General features: G+C 52.1%; 2 protein-coding genes across 2 annotated transcripts in view; one reads left to right on the forward strand and one right to left on the reverse strand.

Annotated features, from left to right (window-relative positions):
• The window catches only part of CNGB1 (cyclic nucleotide gated channel subunit beta 1), an 84979-nt gene that overhangs the window by 7193 nt on the left and 56020 nt on the right, over positions 1 to 21766 (forward strand). Inside the window, exons 2-5 of the mRNA XM_088800330.1 lie at positions 3954 to 4008; positions 19167 to 19342; positions 20975 to 21032; positions 21318 to 21390. Coding sequence (XP_088656456.1) covers positions 19175 to 19342; positions 20975 to 21032; positions 21318 to 21390 — 299 coding nt within the window. The 5' untranslated portion in view covers positions 3954 to 4008; positions 19167 to 19174. The remainder of the gene's footprint in view (positions 1 to 3953; positions 4009 to 19166; positions 19343 to 20974; positions 21033 to 21317; positions 21391 to 21766) is intronic.
• Positions 6024 to 12378, reverse strand: SPMIP8 (sperm microtubule inner protein 8). The gene is given in 9 exon segments (XM_088800710.1): positions 6024 to 6192; positions 7298 to 7330; positions 7719 to 7826; positions 7828 to 7877; positions 8005 to 8053; positions 8132 to 8144; positions 8528 to 8702; positions 8962 to 9023; positions 12141 to 12378. Coding segments are annotated over 9 exon segments (744 nt in total). The 5' UTR covers positions 12364 to 12378; the 3' UTR covers positions 6024 to 6161.

The raw sequence follows: 21766 nt of genomic DNA on the forward strand, positions 1-21766 counted from the left end.
TTGTTTTCCTTTGTCCCCACCCCTGCCTCCCCTCACATAGCAGTGGGGCTCCTACAGCTCCCACTGGCCCTCAGCCTCTGTGCTCCAGCCTGAGCCCAAATCAGGACAGTGGATGGAGCCCTGGCCCGGGAGGGAGCCTGTATGCTCAGGTTCAAGTCCTAGCCCTTTGTTGACAAGTGACCACAGGCAGATCTCTGCCCACCTTGGAGCCTTAGTTCCCATCTGAAGCATGTCTTGACTCCTGATCTCTGAGGGTCCTTAGAGACCTGACGCTCTGATTCTGGGAAGGTGAAGGGTCCAACTTTTCCCTCCCTGCCTTTCCTGGCTCTCGGCCTGCTCTTCTCCGTCTCAGTCTGGTCTTTCTTGGTTGTGGCAGGAACAGCACGAACTGGCGTAAGCAGCTGCCCATTGCACCTGGCTCACACAGGTACCTCTCCCACCTACCTGCCCAGGAACCCACAGCTTCCTTTCCCATATCTGATGCGACTCTCCCTCTCTTAGAGCATAACATTTTCATAGGGCAGCTTCAGACATTGTGATGAGGGGTACAAACTAGTGCTATATTTAGTCTCTGGGTAACCATTGCTTTGCCCCAACCTCTGACAGGAGGGCAAGAGGGTGGTACCTTGGGGTGAGGGGTGACATGTGGATGAGAGCCAGAGCTGGGAGGAGCGAGAGGGAGAAGCTGAAAAATTTCACATTTTGGAGTTAGTAATTTCCGCTAGCTAGGGGAAGAGGCATTCTCCCAGGTCCTAGAAGTCGTTGCCAGGGCAGGCGGGGCCACCAAAGACAACTTTCCTAGGGAGCCCATCATCCCAGCAGCTTTGTCAAACTCCCACTGTGCGCTGGCTCTGAGCTGGCCCTGCTCTCCGGGATTGGAGCCTGTGCTCATGAACCACGGTGGCAGTGGCGAGATGTCATGGTTAAGAGCACCAGTCAGACCTGGCTGGAGTCCTGCCTCTGCCACTCATCAGCAACAAGGCTTTGGGCAGGTCGTTGGACCTCTCTGAGCCTCCCTTTGCTCATCGGTGAGATGGAGCCCGTAATGCTTTCTTCTGGGCTTAGGGTGAGGGTATAGAGAAATGACCTGTGTGGAGTGTGGCACTCAGTGGCCACTCAGAGAAGCAGAGCACTGGAAGAGCAGAGGTGGGAGGGAGCCAGCCCAGCGCTTCCCTCTGAATGTCACGGGCTCTCCCCTCGCCGCCTCCGACACCGTTCACAAGACCTTCCCCATCCACCAGCTCATCTGAGCCTCATGCCATCTCTGAGGTGGGCAGCGCAGCCCTGGGGATGCCCTTCATGCTGATCCTAGGGATGTCCATGGGCTGCCCAAAACCAGCTAGTGATGACAGTGGCCTGGACCTGTGGGGCTTAGCCAGGCAGTGAGGGCCAGGACGGCTTGGGCTCTGAACCTCACAGGCCTCTAGCTCCAGCCACTGAAGCCTGGCTCTGGCTCCAACCCATTCTTTGCTGACCAGGAAGCGGGGAACAATGACCGGGGAACAATGGCACTGGGTCTGGCCAGGGGAGCAGGAAAGCTCTTCTCCCGCAGGCAGAGGGGGTGGCCAGCCCTCTGGCCTGCTCTCAGCTCCTTGAGGGAGTGAAGCCACTGTGTTCTGTCCTCCCATCTGTGCAGAGGCTGCTCCATAGGGAGCCTAGGCCTCCGCAGGCGCCATTATGGGAGGGTCTTCTGTCTCCAGTCCTCCATCCTGACCTCCCAGCCCCCACCTCATTACTTCCTCCAGAGCCGACCTCAGACAGGACCAGGGGCTGTGTAGGCTTTGGAACTTTGCCCAGGGCCTCCCAGCCTGGGCCAGGCTCCCCATGATAAGCTCTGAATCCCATCCTCAAGCAGGCAGTTTCTTTGTTCCTTAAAGGTCATGCCTCCAGGATAAACCTTGGCTGTGACTGGTCTTCAGCAAATCTACACAGATTCACGCTGGAATGCCCAGTCCTCCTCTGGGCCTTGCAAAGGTCAAAGGTATAGGCCAGGTGGGAGGGGCCTGTGGGGTCTCCCTGTCACTGTGTGTGTGTCCATCCCCACCCCGGGGCTGCATTTCTGCCTTTGTTCCTCCACAAGCTTTACTGAAGACCTGCTGTTTGCCAGGCATTGAGCTGGTGCTGCAGCCATGAAGCCAGAACTTCAGAGAAAAGAGTTTTGAAGTTTTCATGTATCAAAAGGTCAAAATGTCAAAGCTGCTGATTTTCATATAAAATATTACCTGTGAGAGTCGTCGCTGACCTTCACCACCCCACCCCACCCCCGACCCTCCATTGAGACACTTACCCATCCCTGGTCCTCCCGGACTGCCAGCCCCAGGCCCTGGCTGAGGATGCGTGTGGGGACTGAGTCCCAGAGAGCAGTTTCCAGGCTCTCGGCCTCACGTGGAAAGGTGCTGGCTCGGGTAGTAGATGTTGGCCATCAGCTGTTACTGGTTAGCCATTAGCCACGGGTATAACTGCTGTGGCTAGGTCAGTTGGTTGGCAGGCAGAAAAGTGGACGGCAGATTGCAGAGCGTGTGGCTACTACTTCGTGTGTGTGTCTCGCCCGGCCGCCAGAGAGACTGGGGGGCAGGAAGACCCCTTGTTGGGGTACTGGTAGCTGTTTATTTCCTGTGCCTCCAACCCAGCCACCAGCGAGACTATAGTGGTATGACTCCCCTACCTATGGCTCCGTGGGTGTTCCTTTTTGGCCTCACCATATCCTGCGTTCTTGTGTGGGGAGCGGGAGCTGAGACCCTGCATGACACCCTGCATGACAATGTGTTTTGTGTTACTTTGTAATAAACACAACTATTACTTTGTAGTATTGTTTCCTTTACTCCTGATCCGTATGTTGGTTCTGGGAGGCCCTGGCCCCAGTCCTGAGCCCCAGGTCCGCTTGGAGAGATAAAAGGAGAGTGCAGTATTTCCCGAGAGCCAGAAGCTAGGAGTTAGTCCCTCCAGAACAGCTACGGTCCCTGTCCTTGTAGTTTGGGGAAAGAATGGGGTGAGAAAGCAGGACTTGAAAGAGGCCTGCCTGGAATAAGGAGGGTGGGGCTGGGATTTGGGTAGGAAGAGATGGGGAAAGCATTGCAAGGGGGAAGGAAGGCTTTGAACAAGGGTTAGGAAGCAGAGAAGAGCCTGGGGTATTTGGAACAGCAAGGAGGCTGGTGGTGGGGTTTGTTGGGGTAATACATGCAGGCCCAGAGCCAGGGTCATGGATTGGGGTCAGGCCAGGAAGGCCTGGAGTTGAAGCCATGGAGGCTGAGCTGTCCCCAAGGCAGTGGTCACAGGGAGGATTTCTGATGTGATCTACTTATGATGAGCAAAGAGCGCCCTTAGGCTCAGGGGCCTGTGAGGACAATGGCCCATTTGGGTAGGGGCGGGGACTCTCCATCTCTTGGCCTCTGGGTGGGATTTTCAACCTGCAGACTCTGCCACTGCCAGCAACTCCAGAAGAGCTTTCTGGTGGGATATCTCTTCCATTGAAGCCCTGGTCAAATTCCCTATCCCCAGAAAACCCCTCTGGTTTCCTCTTCACTCTTAGCTGACATCTGTCTCATAGCAGGAAGGCAGTAGTGTGTGGTGGCCACAGGCTTGGGGGTCAGGCAGGCTGGCTTCAATTCCCAGCCTGTGTGACCTTGGGCCAACCACTTAACCTCCCTAAGCTCTTTTCATCATTTGTAAAATGGGTCTACAATTACCCTCCTCATGGGCCCTGCAAAGTGCTTAAATACATTGCCTTGCACTTAAAAAATAGGAAGTGCCTAATAAATCAGGATCGTTAAGTTCATCTGCTCTGCATTTCCTTTGTTCTTGGGCATGCGTTTTCATATTTATGACATCAGATTTCAAAGTGCAGCTGGTGGGCAAGAACCTTGTTAAGATTGCTGGTGTGGGTTACTGTTCGCAGCTCCTGGGTTTGAGGAACACGGTCTAAGTGTGCTCACATTCTCACCTTCTGCTTTCAGGTTTGAATCGACTGGGGGCCTGCCTTTCTTCCCCTAGACTGGAAGTACCTCAAAGGTAGGGATGGCATCTGGTCTGTGTCCCTCCAGCACCCAACGCAGGGCCTGGTGGGGCCTCAAATGTCTGCTGAGCCAAATACCCGGATGGACTTGCCCAGTCAGTCAGTGTCAAGGAAGCAGAGCCAGGAAAACTCCCAGGCACTTGATTCCCTCTGGCATGCTTTCACATGCTCTCTGGCTGTCCCCAGTCACAGGCCAGGACTCCAGCATCCCTGCTGTGAGCCTTGGGGAAATCCAGCTCTTCTCTGATCTGGCATGTCCAAGGGAGCTCTCAGAGCTGCAGAATGTGGCCCTGACATCCCAGGGGACTCTGCCAATGGCTTCCCAAGGTTCAAGCTAGGTGGACTGTCTGCTGGGCTTGGAGGAAAGGCCTTTTTCCTGCATGAAATAGGGGGAGGCTGAGTACCTCCTGGACAGGGCCCCAAGGAGGAAGGGGGTGTGCCCTGCTTACTACTTCCTGTCGGCTCCTCCCCATGCTCGTCTCCTGCCCTGTTGCCATCACAGCCTCATACTTAGGACAGAGAGGTGGACACCATGGTCCCTCGCCTCGTTATAAAAGGTAATGGCCATCACCTCCACCCCTAAAATAAATTAAAATCAGCCTCGAGTCTGTAAGGCAGGCTCTGTCTGCATATTAGACAACACAACTCACTTCCTTGTTTAATACCTAAGGTTGAACAAAAGACCCCCATTCTGGGAAATAATCCATTGTACAAATATTGAGCACCAACTATATGTGAACACTGTCAAGTGCTGGGACACGCTTTGAGTACTGGGTTCTGCATTTGGCCAGAGGCTCTTTTCCTGATCTGGGCCTCAGTTTTCCCATCTGTGAAATAGGGTAGTGTTAGTGCTGCTCACTTTCCAAGGTGCTTATGGCATCCGAGGAGATCAGGGGTCACATGATAATTCATTCCGAACAGTGTAACACGGGGTCCAGAAGTGAGGGGCTGGTATTATCCTTTAAATTCCTTCCATCTGAGACCTGGCTTGCATGTACTAGGTGCTTGGCAAATATTATGGAAGGGGAGGAAGAGCGTGTAAGTCAGAGTTTTCTAACCTTTGAGGGCCCTGACTGTCCTGAGAATCAGATGAAAATAAGGAGCCTTTCCATGGAAAATGCACACATGCGTGGACACACGGTTTTGCACATGATTTCAGAAGGTTCGTGACCCTAGCACCAGAAGTCCTGTTTAAACAGTTCTTGAGATTGGTGGCTATTTTGTTGATCTGGGTCTGTCCTTGAAGACTGCCTAGAGGTGGGGTGGGGGTGGAATATGTGCAAGGTCCAGGAGCTAAGTGCTGATGCTGTCGCTGTGACCCCCTAACCATGCCATAGACGTTCTTCCTTGGCCAGTTTGAGTGGGTGATTCTGGACCAGGCCCAGGAGTGCCCATGGCTGTACTCAGGACATGGCGCCTTCCTTTCTGTAGGTTGGTGGGCAGATAAGGGCTAGTCCTGAAGCCACGTGGACAGAGCAGACAACTTTTTGCTTACATGGTATGTTCATTGGTGATGCCTTGGGGAGCAGGAAACTTTTCTTCTCTGAGTGGTCTCGGGTACCTCATCTTACTTCTATTCTCTGCTGCTGCACTGGGAATAGAGGCCACAGGGCTGGCCAGCTCTCCAGAGCCTGCCTCTACCTCTCAGGGGATCCTGGGCCCAGGGCAAACACCCAAAGTACTCTGGTATGAGAGAGGTGTCTAAAAATACTTTGAACCTCCTGTTTTTCTCTTTAGGGCTCAAGTTCAGAGAACAAGTGGAGGGGGCTTGTTTTGGGGGCTGCAAGCAGGGGACAGGGACACAAGGAAAACCCAATTCTCAGGCCTGCCTCAGCATCCCACCTCCGGCTGGGCCTTGGGGCTTAGATCCTGACTCACTACCTGGGGGTCACTGGATGTCTTTCTCTAGTCCCCCGCCAGTCCTCCAGGAGTTGGTAGTGGGCGGGTAAGGGTAAGACATGGTCATCTTGAGGTCTTGACTTTCTCAAAGCCTCTGCAACACACACACGGGCCCAGTGCCTCCCTGGGGGGGAATTTTATTTATTTCCAGCCAGGCTGAACTCTTAAGGAGATGGGTGGGGCCATCGTCCACACTCTGTCCTGATGTGGAACCTGAGGTGGCATGGGCTGGCAGCCTCCTTTTCATAGATTAATACCAGGGGGTCAGGTAGTTGACGCGACTGTGGAGAGAAACAGGGATGAGGTGAGGGCCTCCAGGGTGTCCTGGGGGAAACTCAGGCTGTCATTCACTAGGCTACACTTTAAAACCCACCTCCTGCCCTCAAGGCTCTGAAAACACAGCTTCCACAGAGTCTCTCTGTGGCTCAAGAGCCTTCGATGGCTTCTGATTTCCTCTTATATATTTTCAGCTATTCTGCTTGAGTTTCAAGCCCCACTTCCAGTTTACATCATCTTCGTCTCCCTCTGATCCCCAACCATGCACTGCTTTACTCATTTTTCAATCCCTTAGTGAACCTACTTTGGCAGGCATCATGTAGTAGTAAAAACACAGGAAGCATAGCCCTGCGTGTGCACAGGGTGAGTGAGAGAAGGCAAGCTTCCCGTCAATTATGACCATGCAATAGTCCGTGGGCTACCAGATAGGGATGCACAGGTGATGACCAACTAGAGGGGGTCTGAGCTGCAGGGGAGAGGCAGAGGGTCAGGGAAACCTTCAAGGAGGATGGCACTGGGCTTTAAAGACAGGCGCAGTTTTTCAGGTAGAGAAGGATCATCTAGGTGCTGAAACAACTCAAGCAAAGGTGTGCAGTGTTCGGTGGTGCTGGTGGTTTGGGTCGCACCCAGGAGACTGCTAAAGTATAGGGAATGGGGCTGGAGAGATGGGAGGCAGCCAAATTATGAAGGTATTTGAATATCTCGCACATTCCAGCTGGGAACACTAGCCCCAGCTCTTACCACCTCTCTGCATCCTGGAAGGCAGAGTCTTGGCTCCCTCCATCATGTCTGTCTCTCATTCTGCCCTTGCTCTCCTCCCCACCTTGGCCTAGTCTGGGCCAAACGGGTGGGACAAACTCTCTGTTCCCCCTACCTCACAGCTCCCCCTACCTCCTAGTGGGCTGCGCTTTTGCCTGGAGCGGGTGTCTCCGAAGGAAAGCAGCTGTCGCCCTTTGAAATCACCCAGGGGGGAAATCAATGCACTGGAGCCTCCCTCCAAAGGCCGCGCGAGCGGAGTGGGGTCTGAGAATCTCCGGAGCGGGAGACCATCGGTCCAGGCGGGACCAGGTCGTGACCAGGTGTGGGAAGGGGGTGGAGTCAGTCCCCTACCTGTAGTGCGAGCCGAAGCGTCGGAAAGCGTTCCTGCCAAAGAGGGAGGCGGGTGAACCCGAGGTGGAGGCGCGACCCTCTCAGGGAACCTTAGGCCCATCTGGGGAAGACACCACGCCGCCAAGGACTACACTGCACCTTCCCCTCACCTAAACGCCTCCACCCCGAAAGGGTGAAGTTGCCAGAGATTGGATGACAGGGTGCTCCATTTGGTAGGAGTTAAACATTTATTCATTTTGAAATTGGGATTTTTTTCCTCCCCCTTGCCCCATCCGAAATTGAGATTTTCTTGTGGTGTATTGGAGCCAACCAATTCTGCCCAGGTCTTATATTTTCAAGGGCCACTGGGTGTGTGCTGGGAAAAGCGGCCGAGACCCCCCTCCTTCAAGTATGGGGACCCGGGGCCTGTGGCGTCACTTACAGGGAATCGAAAGGCAGAGGCTTCTGTCCATACCGGTCCAGGCTGGGGTTCTGGTTAAGACAGTACTGGGGCGGGCCAGAGAGATGGGGGCTCGTGAGTGGGGGTTTACGGACCCCCGCCCCACGCCCTACACAGCGCTCTCAGCCGGAAATCTTGGCCCTGGAGACTGGGAGACCCTGCTCTCCGTCTCCTTTCCCTGCTTCCCACGTTTAACCACACCACACGTTAGCCGTCCACTCCACCCCGCTGGGCCCCCAGGGACGGGTCACCACGCAGCTCTCCCTACCCGCCAGTTCTGGGTCACCTCGGGCTTCAAGTGTCGCACCGCGTAGCCGCTAAAACTCGCAACTGTAGAGAGAGCGCCCATCTCCGGCCCCCTGCTCGCTCGAAACAAGTCCCTCCCCCGCTCTTACCTGAGCCCCTCCCCTAGATCAAGCCCCGCCCCACACCTGCTCTAAGAATCTGTCCGGCCTCAACTGCCCGGCCAGAACAAGCCCCGCCTCTAGACCCTGCTCCGCGAGTGACAGAACCAACCCCGCGCTCAGTTTCCTCCCCAGTGGTTTCTGGCGGGGACCTGGTCCCAGCCGGATCCCCAAGACGAGCTCCGCCTCCATGTCCCTCAATACATCTCAGCCCCACCCGCTCAAAGTGCCCCCACTGATCCCCAGTTTCCCCGTCTTGTCCTTGCCGGAGTTCACCTCGGATGGCCCCGTCCGTCCGCAGCCAGCGCTCCGGGTCCCAGCTCCAGGGTCCCGGAAGCTTGGCTGCCTTTCCCGCCCCAGGGTATCCTCCATGCCGGATAGACTGACCTCTCTTGCTCGGGCAGGGCAGCTTGAACTCGCCAGCCGAGGACACGAAATGGGACCAGTCCTCGATGGCGCGCGTGAAGCAGGGCCAGTCGACCCGGCTGATGCCTGGCGCGATGGACGCCAGCTTTCCCTTGCGGCACCTGTCGCGGAGCCTCTGGCCGGTCGAGGTGATATCCTGCTAGGGCGATGGGAGTCAGGGTCGCAGGGGTAGGCACAGAGGCCTTGGAGGGCCGACCCAGACCACTCGGGAAGACGGAGCTGACCTAGGGGCGCCTGAAGCCCGTGATGGAGATGGGAAGGGGGCGTGGTCCCAAGGCGGCCGCTGAGGAAGTGTGAGGAGTGGAGCCCAGGACTGAGGTGCTAAGTGCTGGTGCAGGAGGGGTCTTCGCCCCCTCCCCTGAGCAAACCCAGGGCCAGGGACAAAGGACACTCACTAAGCACTGCAGGGGTTTGTTGGGAATGCCGAGGAGTGTGAAGTAGGCGTTGTCAAAGTCATCTGAAGAAGGAAGAGAAAGGGAAAAGAGGTGTCGTCTCCATCAGGAGTCACACAGGAGAGGTTTGGCCCACACCTCTTTAAAATTTTCTTGGAAATATTTGACAATTTCAAAACAAAAATCTAAAATAAAGTAGATTTTTACTGAACACAATTTACAACAGAATAAATTCCAAATAGATCAAACATTTCATTATATAAAAAAAAAGGAAACCATAAAAGTACTAGAAGAAAACATGGGTAAATTCCTTTATAACCTTGGGGTGGGGAAGGCCTTACCAACTCTTATTCAAAATCCAGTAACGGATGTTAAAGAAGAGAGTCATAGCTTTGGCTCCATAAAAAAATACTTCTGCATGACAAAAGCAACATGAGAAGTTAAAAGACAAATAGGAAAAATCTTTCCACTTATTTTACAGATGAAGTGTAATTTCCCTATTATTGAAAGAACTCCTAGAAATCAAGACCAAAAAGAAAGAAAGAAAGAAAGAAAAACAATGGGTAAACAGCATGCATAGATAGTTCACACACAAGAAATCCAAATGGCCCTTAAACATATGAAAAGGTGCTCATCCTCGTTCATAATAAGATGAATGCATATTCAAAGTACATTAAGATATCAATTTTTGCTTATCAGATTGAAAACAATCCAAAAATTAGTGCGGTTACTGGACACAGGGCATTGCCATATGTTGCCAGAGCAGGTATAAATTGATTCGAGCCTATGGAAAGCAATTGGCAATATCCATCAGAATTACAAATACACATACCTTTTGACCCCACAGTCCTGCTTCTGGGAATTTAGCTCACTTGACAGCTGCCCAACTGGGAAACGATATGGGGAGGTTTACCCATTCCAGCATTGTTTGTAATAGTGAATGACTGGAATCAACTCAAGTGTCTGCCATGTAAGGATTGGTTAAATAAACTGATACACCCTCACTATGCAGCTATCAAAAATAGAGGAAGTTCTCGATGCATAACTATCTGAAGTGCAGAAGTATATAAGCCGTACGCTACGTTTTGCTTTAAAGCCTAAAGCTGAAACTATTGGAGGTAGAAAAGAATACACCCTCAGGTCACCACCTTAACCACGTCATCAAACTTAGCATCACACGTAGTGGGACAATGACATTCTGTGCCTCCTGCTGAAGCATTATGGCCAATAGGGCACCCCTCACCTCTGAAAGATTCTGACCGCTGATGTTTTACCTGGCTAATCAAGTCCCTACACCTAGCTTCTCGTTTACAGAAAATAGATTATCAAGGTAAACAACACCATAAGGAAACACAAGTTTACAATGTGGGACTGTCTACAACATATTTTTTTTAACTCTAAAAAGTCAATATTATGGGGGGAAAATGGAAAGTGGGGAAACTGTTTTTGGCTGAGACTAAAAGGACATAACAACAAATTGCAATGCACAATCCTAGATTGAATCCTGGTTCCCCCCAAAATTTTAAGCTATAAAAGATATCTTGGGGGTAATTGGAGACATTTTAATATGGACTGAATATTAGATGTTAGGAAATTATTGTTAACTATCCCAGATGTGATAAATGGTGTGATGTCATAGAGGAGATTCTTATCATTGGGAGTTGCTTGCTCAAGTGTGTGTGTGTGTGTGTGTGCGTGCGTGAAAGAGAGAGAGAGAGAGAGAGAGAGAGAGAGAGAGAGAGAGAGGAAACAAATATGGCAAAACATTAATGGAAACAGGTGGAAGGTAATGGGTGTTCATAGTATTATTCTTTCAACTTTTCCTATGTTTGAATATGTTCATAATAAAAAGTTGGTGAGCAAAATAATACACGTTTGTATTTGCAATAGTAAACAATGAGAGGATACATTAGAAACTAAAAGTGGTTACCCTTAAGTGGGCGTGGGGGAGAGGGAGGAGTAAGACTTGTTAAGCGTACATTGTTACAGCACTTCCAGTTTTAACCATGTGACTCTATTACTTTTATTAAAGCATATACTTGCAATAAAATATATATCTAAACCAAGGGCAAGCTTTCCCTAAAAACCTAGATTCCAAGAGAAGCCAGGAAATTGGAAGATCTGATAGCTGTGTGGACCCTTCCCACGCAGCACTGGGGTAGGGTGGGGGAGCCCAGTAGCTGCCTCCCTGTGGAGGGGCAGGTGTGGGAGCTCCACTTCATCTTTTGCCCCTCCCTCCCCTCTGCTTCCATTTCCCATATTTGTGTTTCCCATCTTGGCCCTGCAGGGTTCCGTGTGGGACCTCTGGCAATCTCCATGTAGTCTGTGACACGCTCACTGGCCTGTCACTGAGCCAAAACCTCTGTGTCATCCCCACTCTTGTCTCCCTACCCACACTGGTACCAAATCCTGTTACTTTGTCTCCTAAATACCTTCCGAAACCCTTGCCAGTGGCCAGGACACTATCACTCCTTCTAAAGACGGTGGCCCCTCCCAGTGTGCTAACCACGCCCTCCCCACATTATCCACCTCCAGTCCCTCTGGGCCATCCTCCACCCCCCCCACCCCCACCCCCCACCCCCACACCTTCCCCAACCACCCACCCCCGTGCTTAGATCTCTTTCCTGCTTCAAGTCTTCAGAGGTTCCTATTTCCCTCCTGAGAAAGTCCAGGCCCCTGAACTTAGTTTAGCATCAGGGCCCTTCCTGAGCTGTGCCCTGTCGTCCTTTCCATCATGGGAGGCGTGAGGAGAGTCTGTCTCTTCCTTCGCCAGATGCAGAGGGGGTGGGCAGAAGTTGTTACCATTGCAAATAGTATTGCTCCTGCTGCTGTGACTACTTCTGCACAGTTCTCTCTTCATTCACAATAATAATAACAACATCAACAAAAATGTGCCCAGTTCGTGCCAGGCACGACTTTAAGTGCTTTTCCTGCTTTGCCTCCTGTTAATCTCACACTTGTCTGCGAAGCAGGCCCTGTTATCATCCCCACTTGACTGATAAGGAAACAGGCTCAGCCCTTGGGCAAGGTTCCCCGGGTAGAAAGTAGCAGAGCTGGGACTAGCCCCTTTGAATGTTTTCACCTGCCACTCACGGCTTTTCCCTCCCAGATCTCTCTCCTCAAAACCAGCTCCCCCCTCCCCAAAGGTAGGGGCCTGGCAGCAGCGGGTGAGGTGGCAGGACCTTTGCAGCAGTAGGTTGTGGACCGGCAGTGCTCCTCTGACAAGCAGGCCCTGGCAGAATCCATGTCCATGCGACGCAGGCTGGGCAGGGCCGGGTGGTAGAGCTGCTGCTTCACGCTGGCCAACTGGTTGCGTGGCCGTTCCATCGGGAGCAACATGGCTGGGCACGCGTACACTGCGGTGGAGCCGTCGTCCCAGGGCACCAGGTCAATGATGCGGGCCATGGCTGGGGAGCAGAGAGTAAGAAGGGGCTCACCTGGGCTCAGGTCAGCCAGACATGGGAACACAACCTCGGCCAGTGCCGACTTGTCCACTGATCCAACGTTTACTGACCACCTACTGTGTGCCAGATCCTATTTTTCAGGAGCTCCCCATATGATGGCAGGGGCATTCAGACAACGTGACACACACACACAGGATGTGCTAAGGGCTCTGACACACATCAGTACAGGGCGTGTGTGTCTGGGGAGGCTGGGGTGGGGGCATTCAGGGAATGGTCTAAAAGAAGCGGCATTTGAGTCTGTTCTTAAATAATGAGCAGGAAGCAGCAACAGCAAGTGGGTTCATATTTAGCTCAGAATGCCTCTGGGTAACTAGTTATGAACTTTTGGCTTTAGCTAAGGTATCTGGCATTTACTCAAAATTCTACAGGGAGACAGAAAAGGAGGGGAGAGACAGATAGATATGAACTAGGAAAACATTGCCTCCCTTTAAAAAACAGGTATTCTCAGGAGCCATTCAGCCATTTAAACTTCAGTGAGAATTTGTTGACCCCGTTAGAGGTGAGCGATAGAGGTGGTTGGCAGGTAGGACCATGGAGGAGTAGGGAGAGGGGATGAGAGCAGCGTGGGGGGGGGCCTGCAGGGGGGAGACAGAGGGTGGAGCAGTAAGAGGAGGGAGGATTCCCTTCTCCTCACCCAACAGAGACAGCCGCTACCTCCTCTGCAGGGCACAAGCCCCAGGTGCACAGGCTTATAAGGATTTTCTGCTCTTCCGACTGCTCAGTGAGGAGAAGAGGCCAGGAGATGGGCCAGGCCCCAGTGCCTTATGAGAAAGTAGGCGGATAAAGGAACATTCCTCATAGACAGTGCCCACTGTCGCCTGATTGTGAGGGCACCCCCTCCTTGGCAACCCTGGCAACCACATGCTCTGTGGAGAAGTACCTGCTGCCAGGGGTCCTGGGCACTGCCCCCTCACCCCCACTTCAGACTTCCCGAAGGTCGCTGTCTCCTGGGCGTCAGCCCAAGCCGGGCGTTTTGGGAAGTGTCGGACAGGGAGATGGGACTCCCTGGGGGTGGCCATGTCAGGGCTGGCCAGGGCAAGCTGTGGGACCCTGGACTGGTTACTGTCTCTTCCTGGGCCTCAAGGCTCCCGTCTGTGTTAGGCAAGGGCCTTACGTCCTGCCGTGAGGGGTGTCTGTGAGCTGGTTCCTGCAAACCTCGGGAAAGAGGGCACTGCCCTGCCTGCCAGCCCTTGGGGATATAGGGGTGGAGATTAGCCATGGCCAGTATCTAGGGCCAGCTTAAGGGGATCAGGGAGAATGATGGCCTCAGCAGGTCAGGGATTAGCAGGTGATACATCATCTCCAGCCCCCTGCAGGTCTGCAGCCTCTGTCCTTCTGTCCCAGAAAAGCAAGGTCACAAAGTACCTAAGCCCAGCACCCCAAAGACTTGGGGAATACCCACCACCCTGGAGACAGACCCCCAGCCCTACCCCAGGAGAGGAAACCCTGGGAGAGCCTCACTTGTTTGCATTTATTGCATACACCTGCCCAGAAACTGAGCCTGTGAGATCCTGTAGGACTTGGCTCCGCAGCTGCTCCCCCCACAATGTTCCATGCAGCCCCAGAGCCGCGTCCCCAAGTCCCGGCCCCAACGTTCCCTGAGTTGATTCTATTCACCGCCCCAAATTTATTTTTTAACTCTTTTAAAGTTATAAAAAATAACAAAATCCAGAAAACGCATAAATAAATAGTGGAACCAATAATCTCTAAAATGACACCCTGAGTAACTGCCACTTAAGAGTCAAGACATGGGGTACTACTTTGCAAAACAGTTTAACAGCTTCTGAAAAAGTGAAACACACGTCCACTATATGACCCAGCAATTCTACCTCCAGGGATCTTCCCAAGAGAAATGAAAATATATGTTCACACAAATGTCCTTAGCAGCATTCTTCATAGTAGACAAAAAGCGGAAAGAACGCAAATGTCCATTGACTTGTGAACAGATAAACAGACTGTGGGATAGCAATACCACGGAATGCTCTTGGGAATTCAAAAGAAACGAAGAACAGATACGGGCTACAATGTGGATGATCCTTAAAAACAGCAAGCTAAGTGCAAGAAATCAGACACAAAAACCCTGCACCCATTGTATGATTCATTTATATAAGCTGTCCACAAACGGCAAACCCTTAGAGGCAGAAGGTCAGTGGTTGCTTGGGACTGGGGTGGAAATGGGCAGGATTGTCATTGAGCATAAGGGATCTTGGGGGTGATGGAGTGTTGGAAACGTCCTAAAACTAGATGGTGCTATTTAATAGTCGCCTACTCGGGCAATTTACTAAATCACTGGGTGGTACACTTAAAACTTTAGGGTGAATTTTATGGCATATAAATCAAACCTTAATCAAGTTGTTAAAAAATATGCCAGCCAAAGAAAGCAAATAGCGCCGCCAGCCCCTAAAAGCTTCCACAAACCCCTTCCCAGTCGCACCCCCAGTCCCCTGCCAGAGGTAACCGCGCTCTTGCCACATAGTGTAACCACAACTTTTCTTTACAGTTTTGCTACCTTTGTTTGCAGCCGTAGACAAGACAGGCTACTCTGGCCCTTTTTGCACTTTGTATACATGGACCACTGGGGTCTTTTGAATCTGGCATCTTTCCATATATATATATATATATATATATATATATACATATATCATCCAAACAGGGTGGCTGAGCATTGTTCATTTTCCTCTCCCTACAGCTCTTTCCTCTTCACCCAGGCCCGTCGGATTTTGCCAGCCCCCCAGGGGCTCCACTGTCTGCAGGTTGCCCAACCCAGGGGCACACGTCATGCCTGCGCTCACACCGCTCACACCATGGTCCCCTCGCCACACTGACCCCTCTTGTCGTGCTGCACACTCCACTCCCTAGTGCTTCTCCTCCCTCACTAGTGGCTCCTTCAGTCTCCCATCCTAGCTCCTCCTTTTCCCAACCTCATCGTGTGCCAGAGTGTTCCGGGAACCATCTTTAGTCCTGTTCTCTTCTTTATGTGGGATTCCCTGGGTGACCTCATCAGTCCTATGGTTTAAGCATCATCTACAAGCTGAGCTGATGCCCCCAACATCTCTGTCTAGTCCACAAGCTACACACACTCACACACACACACACACACACACACACACACACACACCCCTCACCACCTACTGCACATTTCCACTTGGATGTCTCTCAGACATCTTAACAAACCAGAGTTTTTGATTTCCGCCCCCCCTTCTTCCCAGCCCCAGCCCCAGGCTTCCCCTTTGTGGTAAATGGCACCACCTGCCCCCAGTTGCCCAAGCTGAGCCCCCTCCACACTTCCCTTTTCCTTCTCCTCGTCTTTCTGTCTGTCTCTACTGCCACCCATCTAGTCCAAGCCCCGTCCTCTCTGTACCAGCCTCTGTCAAGCCAGACAAAGGGTGAATGTCACCCGTGACACAGGCCATCACCTGGAGGCCCAGGCGCAGCCACGGGGAGGAGCCGTGACCCCCTGCAGCCTGGCATATTTACAGAGGACAGGCAGACGCCACCTTGAGCTTTGCCACTGGTGTTCCGCCTTGCTGGCAGAAAGACTCCTCTCCCTCACTGTATCTCAGAGTTCCGGCATAGGCAGGAGAGCCCAGGGGTCATCTAGTCGCAAATTGAATTGTCCCTCTGCAGCCTCCTAAGTAGTTTCCTGCTTCCACATCTGCCTACATACAGATCGCGTCCAGACTCTGTTCAAAACCATCAGGGGCTTCCATGGTCCATCAACCAAAACCCAACCTGTTTGCTGTGGTGTACGGGCCCGTATGAGCTGTCCTGGCCTACCTCTGGACCTCATCTCCTGCCACGCACCCTCCGCCCACAAAGCCCCTGGCCTCCTCTCTGCTCCTCAGGTGCATCTAAGCTCATTCCAGCCTCAGGACCTTGACGTTTGCAGTGTCCTCTGCCTGGAACGCCATTCACTCAGATTTTGCTTTTCATGTCTCAGCTCAAATATTTACCTCTTCATAGAGGCCAGCCTAGCCCCCGTTCCCCACCACTATGTACATGTCTCTGCCCTGTTTGTTTTTTCATGGAACTCAGAATAATTTGCAATATTTCTTTGTTCATCCTTAATCTGTTTTGTTTCTGCTTCCTCCATGAGGGCTCGCCCCATGCCCGTCTTGTTTGCATGCTGCCAGACACATGGGAGGGACTAGAGAAATGCTATGAATGATCGAGTCAGATTAGCTCCCCTTTGCTGAACATCGTTTCGCCCTACCCAGCCCCTGTCACCTCACTGAGCCCCCCTCCACTGGGCCTCTGTCCCTCTCATCCTCTCTCCCTAGATCTCTGTCTCCCCTCTAGGGTCCGACTTCAGTTCAGGGGGCCATCTCACACGAAGTCAGTTATCCGTCATTCCCTGGATCCTTTCTAAGGGCCCCGCCCTGGGACCACAGCCATTCCGGTAGAGCCCAAGGCAGGGGCTTCTGAGGCTTTGCCCAAGCTACAGAGGAGTCTGGACCAGAGAGAATCTGCCTGAATCCCGGCATTGTGGTTGGAGAGCTGGGGTGTGCCTCCTGCCACTGCTGAGTGAGAGTTGACAAGCCCCTGCCACCTTGAGGAGTCTCCCAGAATCACATGGGGACTCCAAGCTGTCATTCTCACACCAGCCACTCTGCAACTTGGCCAAGGTATGTGGTGAGCCAGGCCCCTGGTACCTGAGCAGGTCCTCTGGTAACTCATGGTACCGCAAACCTGGGCCACCTGGGGCTCCTTCCCTGGGGCCCAGATGCCTGCTGGCCCCTGGGGGGCTGCTGTTGGCTCCCTGGCCATCAGCAGCTTCTCTCCCACCACCACCTCCCCACCCCTGTTTGGCACCTTCTAATCCTTTGCACACGACCTGGCCCGGCCGCGATTAATCCCCACTGCGTTTGAGAGGCTGCGAGTGGTAGGGAGCAGGCACTTCCTGGCTGGTCGACAGCACCTGAGCAGGTAATGCAGGATGAGATGGCGGCTCAGGGGTGGTGGGACAGCTTATGGGATCCCATGCTCTCCTTCTAGTAACGTGTTTAGACCTGGCGAACCAGGCAAGGCTGGGAAACCCAGGGCTTCCTTCTCCCGGCCTTCCCAGGGGGCTCAACACTTAGCATGCATCAGAATCTTCCAGGGCAGCCTGTGAAATGCAGATTCCGGGTCCCACAAAGGGTTTGGAGGGATGTGGGAATCTGTATATATCCCAGCTTCCCAGAAGATTCTGAAAGACTGGTGGTCCACGCATCACTGTTGTCCTGGACTGCCACTCTCAGGTCCCCTTCTTGCCTGATCCATGTGGCCTCATCTAAGTGGAGTCAGCAGGGACATGGCCAAAAGATAGGAGGGACTTGCAAAGGTTCCCATTCCGGAGGAAACGGCTGAGTCTGGGGGAAGAATTAACATAGGGAATGAGGAAGGCTTCCCTAGTCCTCAGAAGGTTCAGAAACCTGAGCCAGAATTACTGGCTGCCGGGAGGGGGTTTGCAGGACTGGCCCGCAGAGGAAGCAAATGTCAGTACTACCCGGTGTAAATGTGGGACATCTGGAGTCAGGCAGACCTGAGTATAAACTCCGCTGGGCGGCTCACTGGCTGTGTTCTTTGGGCAAGTCTACTGACCTCTCTGTGCCTCCATTTCCTTTGCTGAAAGGTGGTGATGAAAACACTTATTTTTACCGGGGCCAGGTGGGAGGTGGTGAGAATGAGGATGAGGGTGATTGTAGGCAGAGAGAACTTAGGTCCATTTTGGCTTGTGAGGCTCCCTACGGCTTGCTGGGGTCCGTGAAACCCCCCATCCTCACCCGTTACCTTGGGTTCTGCTGACCTGACCCTGGTAATCAATGTACCCCTACCCAACGGGGAAATGAGAGAGGCCATGTCTCTCCCAAGTTCACCTTTTGGGGGACTGAGCCAGAGCTGTCACCACCGACCGCCCAGCCTCTCACAAGAGAAGCTGGGCTGCTGAGGCCAGAGTGGGGACCAAGTTCAGTGCGGACTGAATTCAGAGCTGTGAGTAGAAGAGCAGGCAGCAGGCCCAGGGGCTGCGGGCAGCTGGGCACTGGAGCAGGGCTCCCAGGCTCTGTGCCTGCCCTTTTCAGCCTAGGGCCAGCGTCCCTGGCAGAGGAGGGACAGAGAAGTACTCCGCCAACACCTGGCTGCCCATGCTGGGGCACACACTGAGAGCTTAATAAATGTTGGCTGTGACCATTACTTGGTGTCAAGTAAAAATGCTGATTGTGGCATATTTCAGTTTATTTCATTCTCACAATCACCCTCACAAGGTAGGTATTATTACTGTCCCATTTTACAGACAAGCAAACCGAGGCACTGGCCTCTGTTACTTGCCTCTCAAAGCAAAGAGTTTAACTCATTTGCTTATGACTAGAGACTAGACCATGTACATTTTTCCACGTTGGTTCAAACAGATCTACTTTCGTTAATGGCTCCATAATGTGCCATTATTGGATGTATTATAATTTATTTAATATGTGCCCATCTTACCGGTGAACATTTAGGCACTTTCCAATAACCAGTCTTCTACTGATGGATATTTGAATGTTTTTCATCTTTTGCTATAACACTGTTGTGACCAACCTCTTTATATACATATGTTTGTGGGATTGAATATTTCTATAAGATAAATAAATACCTGAAGATATAATAGCAAAAATATTTTAAAACATGTGAGGTTAGGGAAATGTGTAACCCACAAAAGCGGTCCCCAAGGCATAGGAGCAACTGGGAGCACTGTGGGAGGTCTAAGGACTCTGTCCCCTACAGGTGTTGAGATGTTGGCCTGGGTCCAGAGGGTGCTGCCTCAGCCCCCGGGGACCCCTCAGAAGACCGAGATGGAGGAGGAGGAGGAGGGGCCAGAGCCTGTGCTGGAGGCGGAGCTGGAACCAGAGCCCCAGCCTGAAATAGCCGTCCAGGAGGCAGAGCTAGGGGAGGAGCCCCTGGTAAGAAACAGGGCAAGGAAACACACCCTGGCTGGCCTTGCTGCTCAGGGACGGCCCAGCTCGGGGCAGCTGCCCCTATGAACCTTCCACAACAGAGAAGTTTGGAGCCAGAAGGAAACGTGGAGGTCACCTGGTTCTGTAACACACTGGCCAGTAAATATTTTCGGCTTTGTGGGTCATGCCATCTCTGTTAATTACTCAACTCTGCCACCGTCCTATGAAAACTGTCATAGACAATATGTAAATGAATGAGCATGGCTGTGTTCCAATAAAATTAATTTACAAAAACAAGCAGCAGGCTGAATTTGGCCCACAGGCCATGGTTTGGCAATCTCTAGAGCAGGGGTGTCCAATCTTTTTTCAACGTTTTTCACCAAGGGCCATATGCGGTAAAATACACAAACAGCCGGGCCACTCACTCAAGGTGAAGTACGTATTGCCTCACCTGGTTTATTTAAGTAAACTAAATATATTTTTGGAGTTTGTTGCGGGCCAATAAAAAGTGGATTGCAGGCCGCAGTTGGCCCGCGGACCGCAGTTTGGACACCCCTGCTCTAGAGTCTAGAACGGAGGTACTGGAAGTAACCAGTCCATGATGAGATCCAGAGCTTGCTAGAATGTAAATCTATCATGTAACTAGGCATACCGCTTAGTTTCAGGTGGTATTTGTTTTGCAGTAAGACTTTCTTAGTGAAGGAAGTAGTATGTTGATATACATTCTAGTACAATCTGCTCATTCACTGGTAACAGTAACAGTTTGCAGACTGACACTGGTCCATGGACCACACTCTGAGTAGCGCTGCTCTAGAACTTGCCTTCAAGCAGATCAAAACCTGCCAGTCTGCATCTCATTCATTCAGGAAGCTGATGACAACTAATTCAGAAGCTCAGTTAAACAGATTTGATTTAGCTTTTAATAGATGCCAGGCTCTCAGTGCTGGGAGCATAATGACTAAAGCATTGTCCCTGAGAGGTCAGCAGATGAGTACCTGGCCAGGTCATTCTACAAGGAGACAGAGGTGATGAGGAAATGCGGTGAGCTCCAAAAATGGCCTCAGCTCTACTCTTCTGGGAGGGCCAAAAAAGCATATCAGACTAAGAACTGTGGGAGCTCAGAATAAGGAGTCATCTTATCTTTGGAGATTGAAAGATGGCAGGGTGTGCTTCCTTGACACAGCAGGCTGAGCTGAATTATAACTGGAGTTGACGAAGCAGTGGAATATCCTAGCACAGGAAAATGTATTACTGGGGTAGTGCATGCTGTGTGTAGGAAACAGTGAGCTACTCAGGTATAGGATTTGTGTGCATATGTGTTTGCATGTGCACACATGTATGTATGTATATGTACATGCCATGTGTTCTTAGTAATATGTTTGTGCATATGTATGTATTTACAAATTGGGTGTACATGACCACATGCATGCATATTTATATGTGTGTATGCACAAGCATAGGTATCCACACGTTTGTGTGTATGTGTATATACATTAGTGTGTCTGTAGTTCCATGTGCATGTGTGGCATGTTAGTGTGTGTATATGCACATGTTTCTGAGTCTGTGAATGTATGCATATGTTTGTGTGTCTGTACTGGTCTGTCTGAGGGCTTACATGGTGCTGTTTGAACCCTCCAGCCACCTGAGGAGCCGTTTGAAGGGGAAGAAGTAGCTGCAGCTGACCCAGGCCCTCAGGGTAAGTGCCAGAAGCCCACACTGGCAGGACCGGCAGTGGGAAGGGGCTGTGTTCTCCCTTGAGAACCTTGCAGAGGAACCACAAGGCTGGCAGGCCCATTTTATAGATGAAGAAACTGAGGCTGAGAGAAGCGAAGGGTGGGCTCTTGGGGACTTTTTAACTGAACTGAGCTGGAACCCCCTTGGGGTTCTCCTCTCTCCCCTGCCTCTGACTTGACCTCCTCAACAGTGCAGAAATGGGCCTCTCAGAGGCTCCAGATCTAAAGTGTGAGGGACTCTTTTCCAGACATACAGAAGGCTGTCTCTGCTCCACCCACATCCCTCCAGGCCCAGGTCGCTGTGGTTCCTGAAGTGAACAGGTACCTACCACCCTCCCTTTCCTTAGGGCCAGACCCCATGCAAGCTAGGGAGCCACTGGGTGGTGGGGCCTGCAACTGCTCTCAGGCCCACAGTCATTCCCAGGCAAAGTTTGGGACATCTTGAGAACTGGCGGAAGGGAGCCTCAGGCAGAGGCTGGGGGTCTTGTGGCCCAACGGGCAATGTGACCAAGAGAAATGGAGGGTGGGGCCAGAGGTTTCTCAGTGCTTGGGTGAAGTGCTTGTTCAGTGTGGTCAGAGCTTGTGATTTTTCCTCCTGAAGCCAGAAATCCAGACTTTTTCTCAACATCTCGTAATTGGCTCAGACATTTTGGACCATTGGTGCTCGTCCTAGCGAGCCTGTCCGCGGCTGGGGCTG

Source organism: Rhinolophus sinicus, chromosome 8 (assembly GCF_057876585.1).
Source record: "Rhinolophus sinicus isolate RSI-liver-muscle chromosome 8, RSI-T2T, whole genome shotgun sequence".
Lineage (NCBI taxonomy): Eukaryota > Metazoa > Chordata > Mammalia > Chiroptera > Rhinolophidae > Rhinolophus > Rhinolophus sinicus.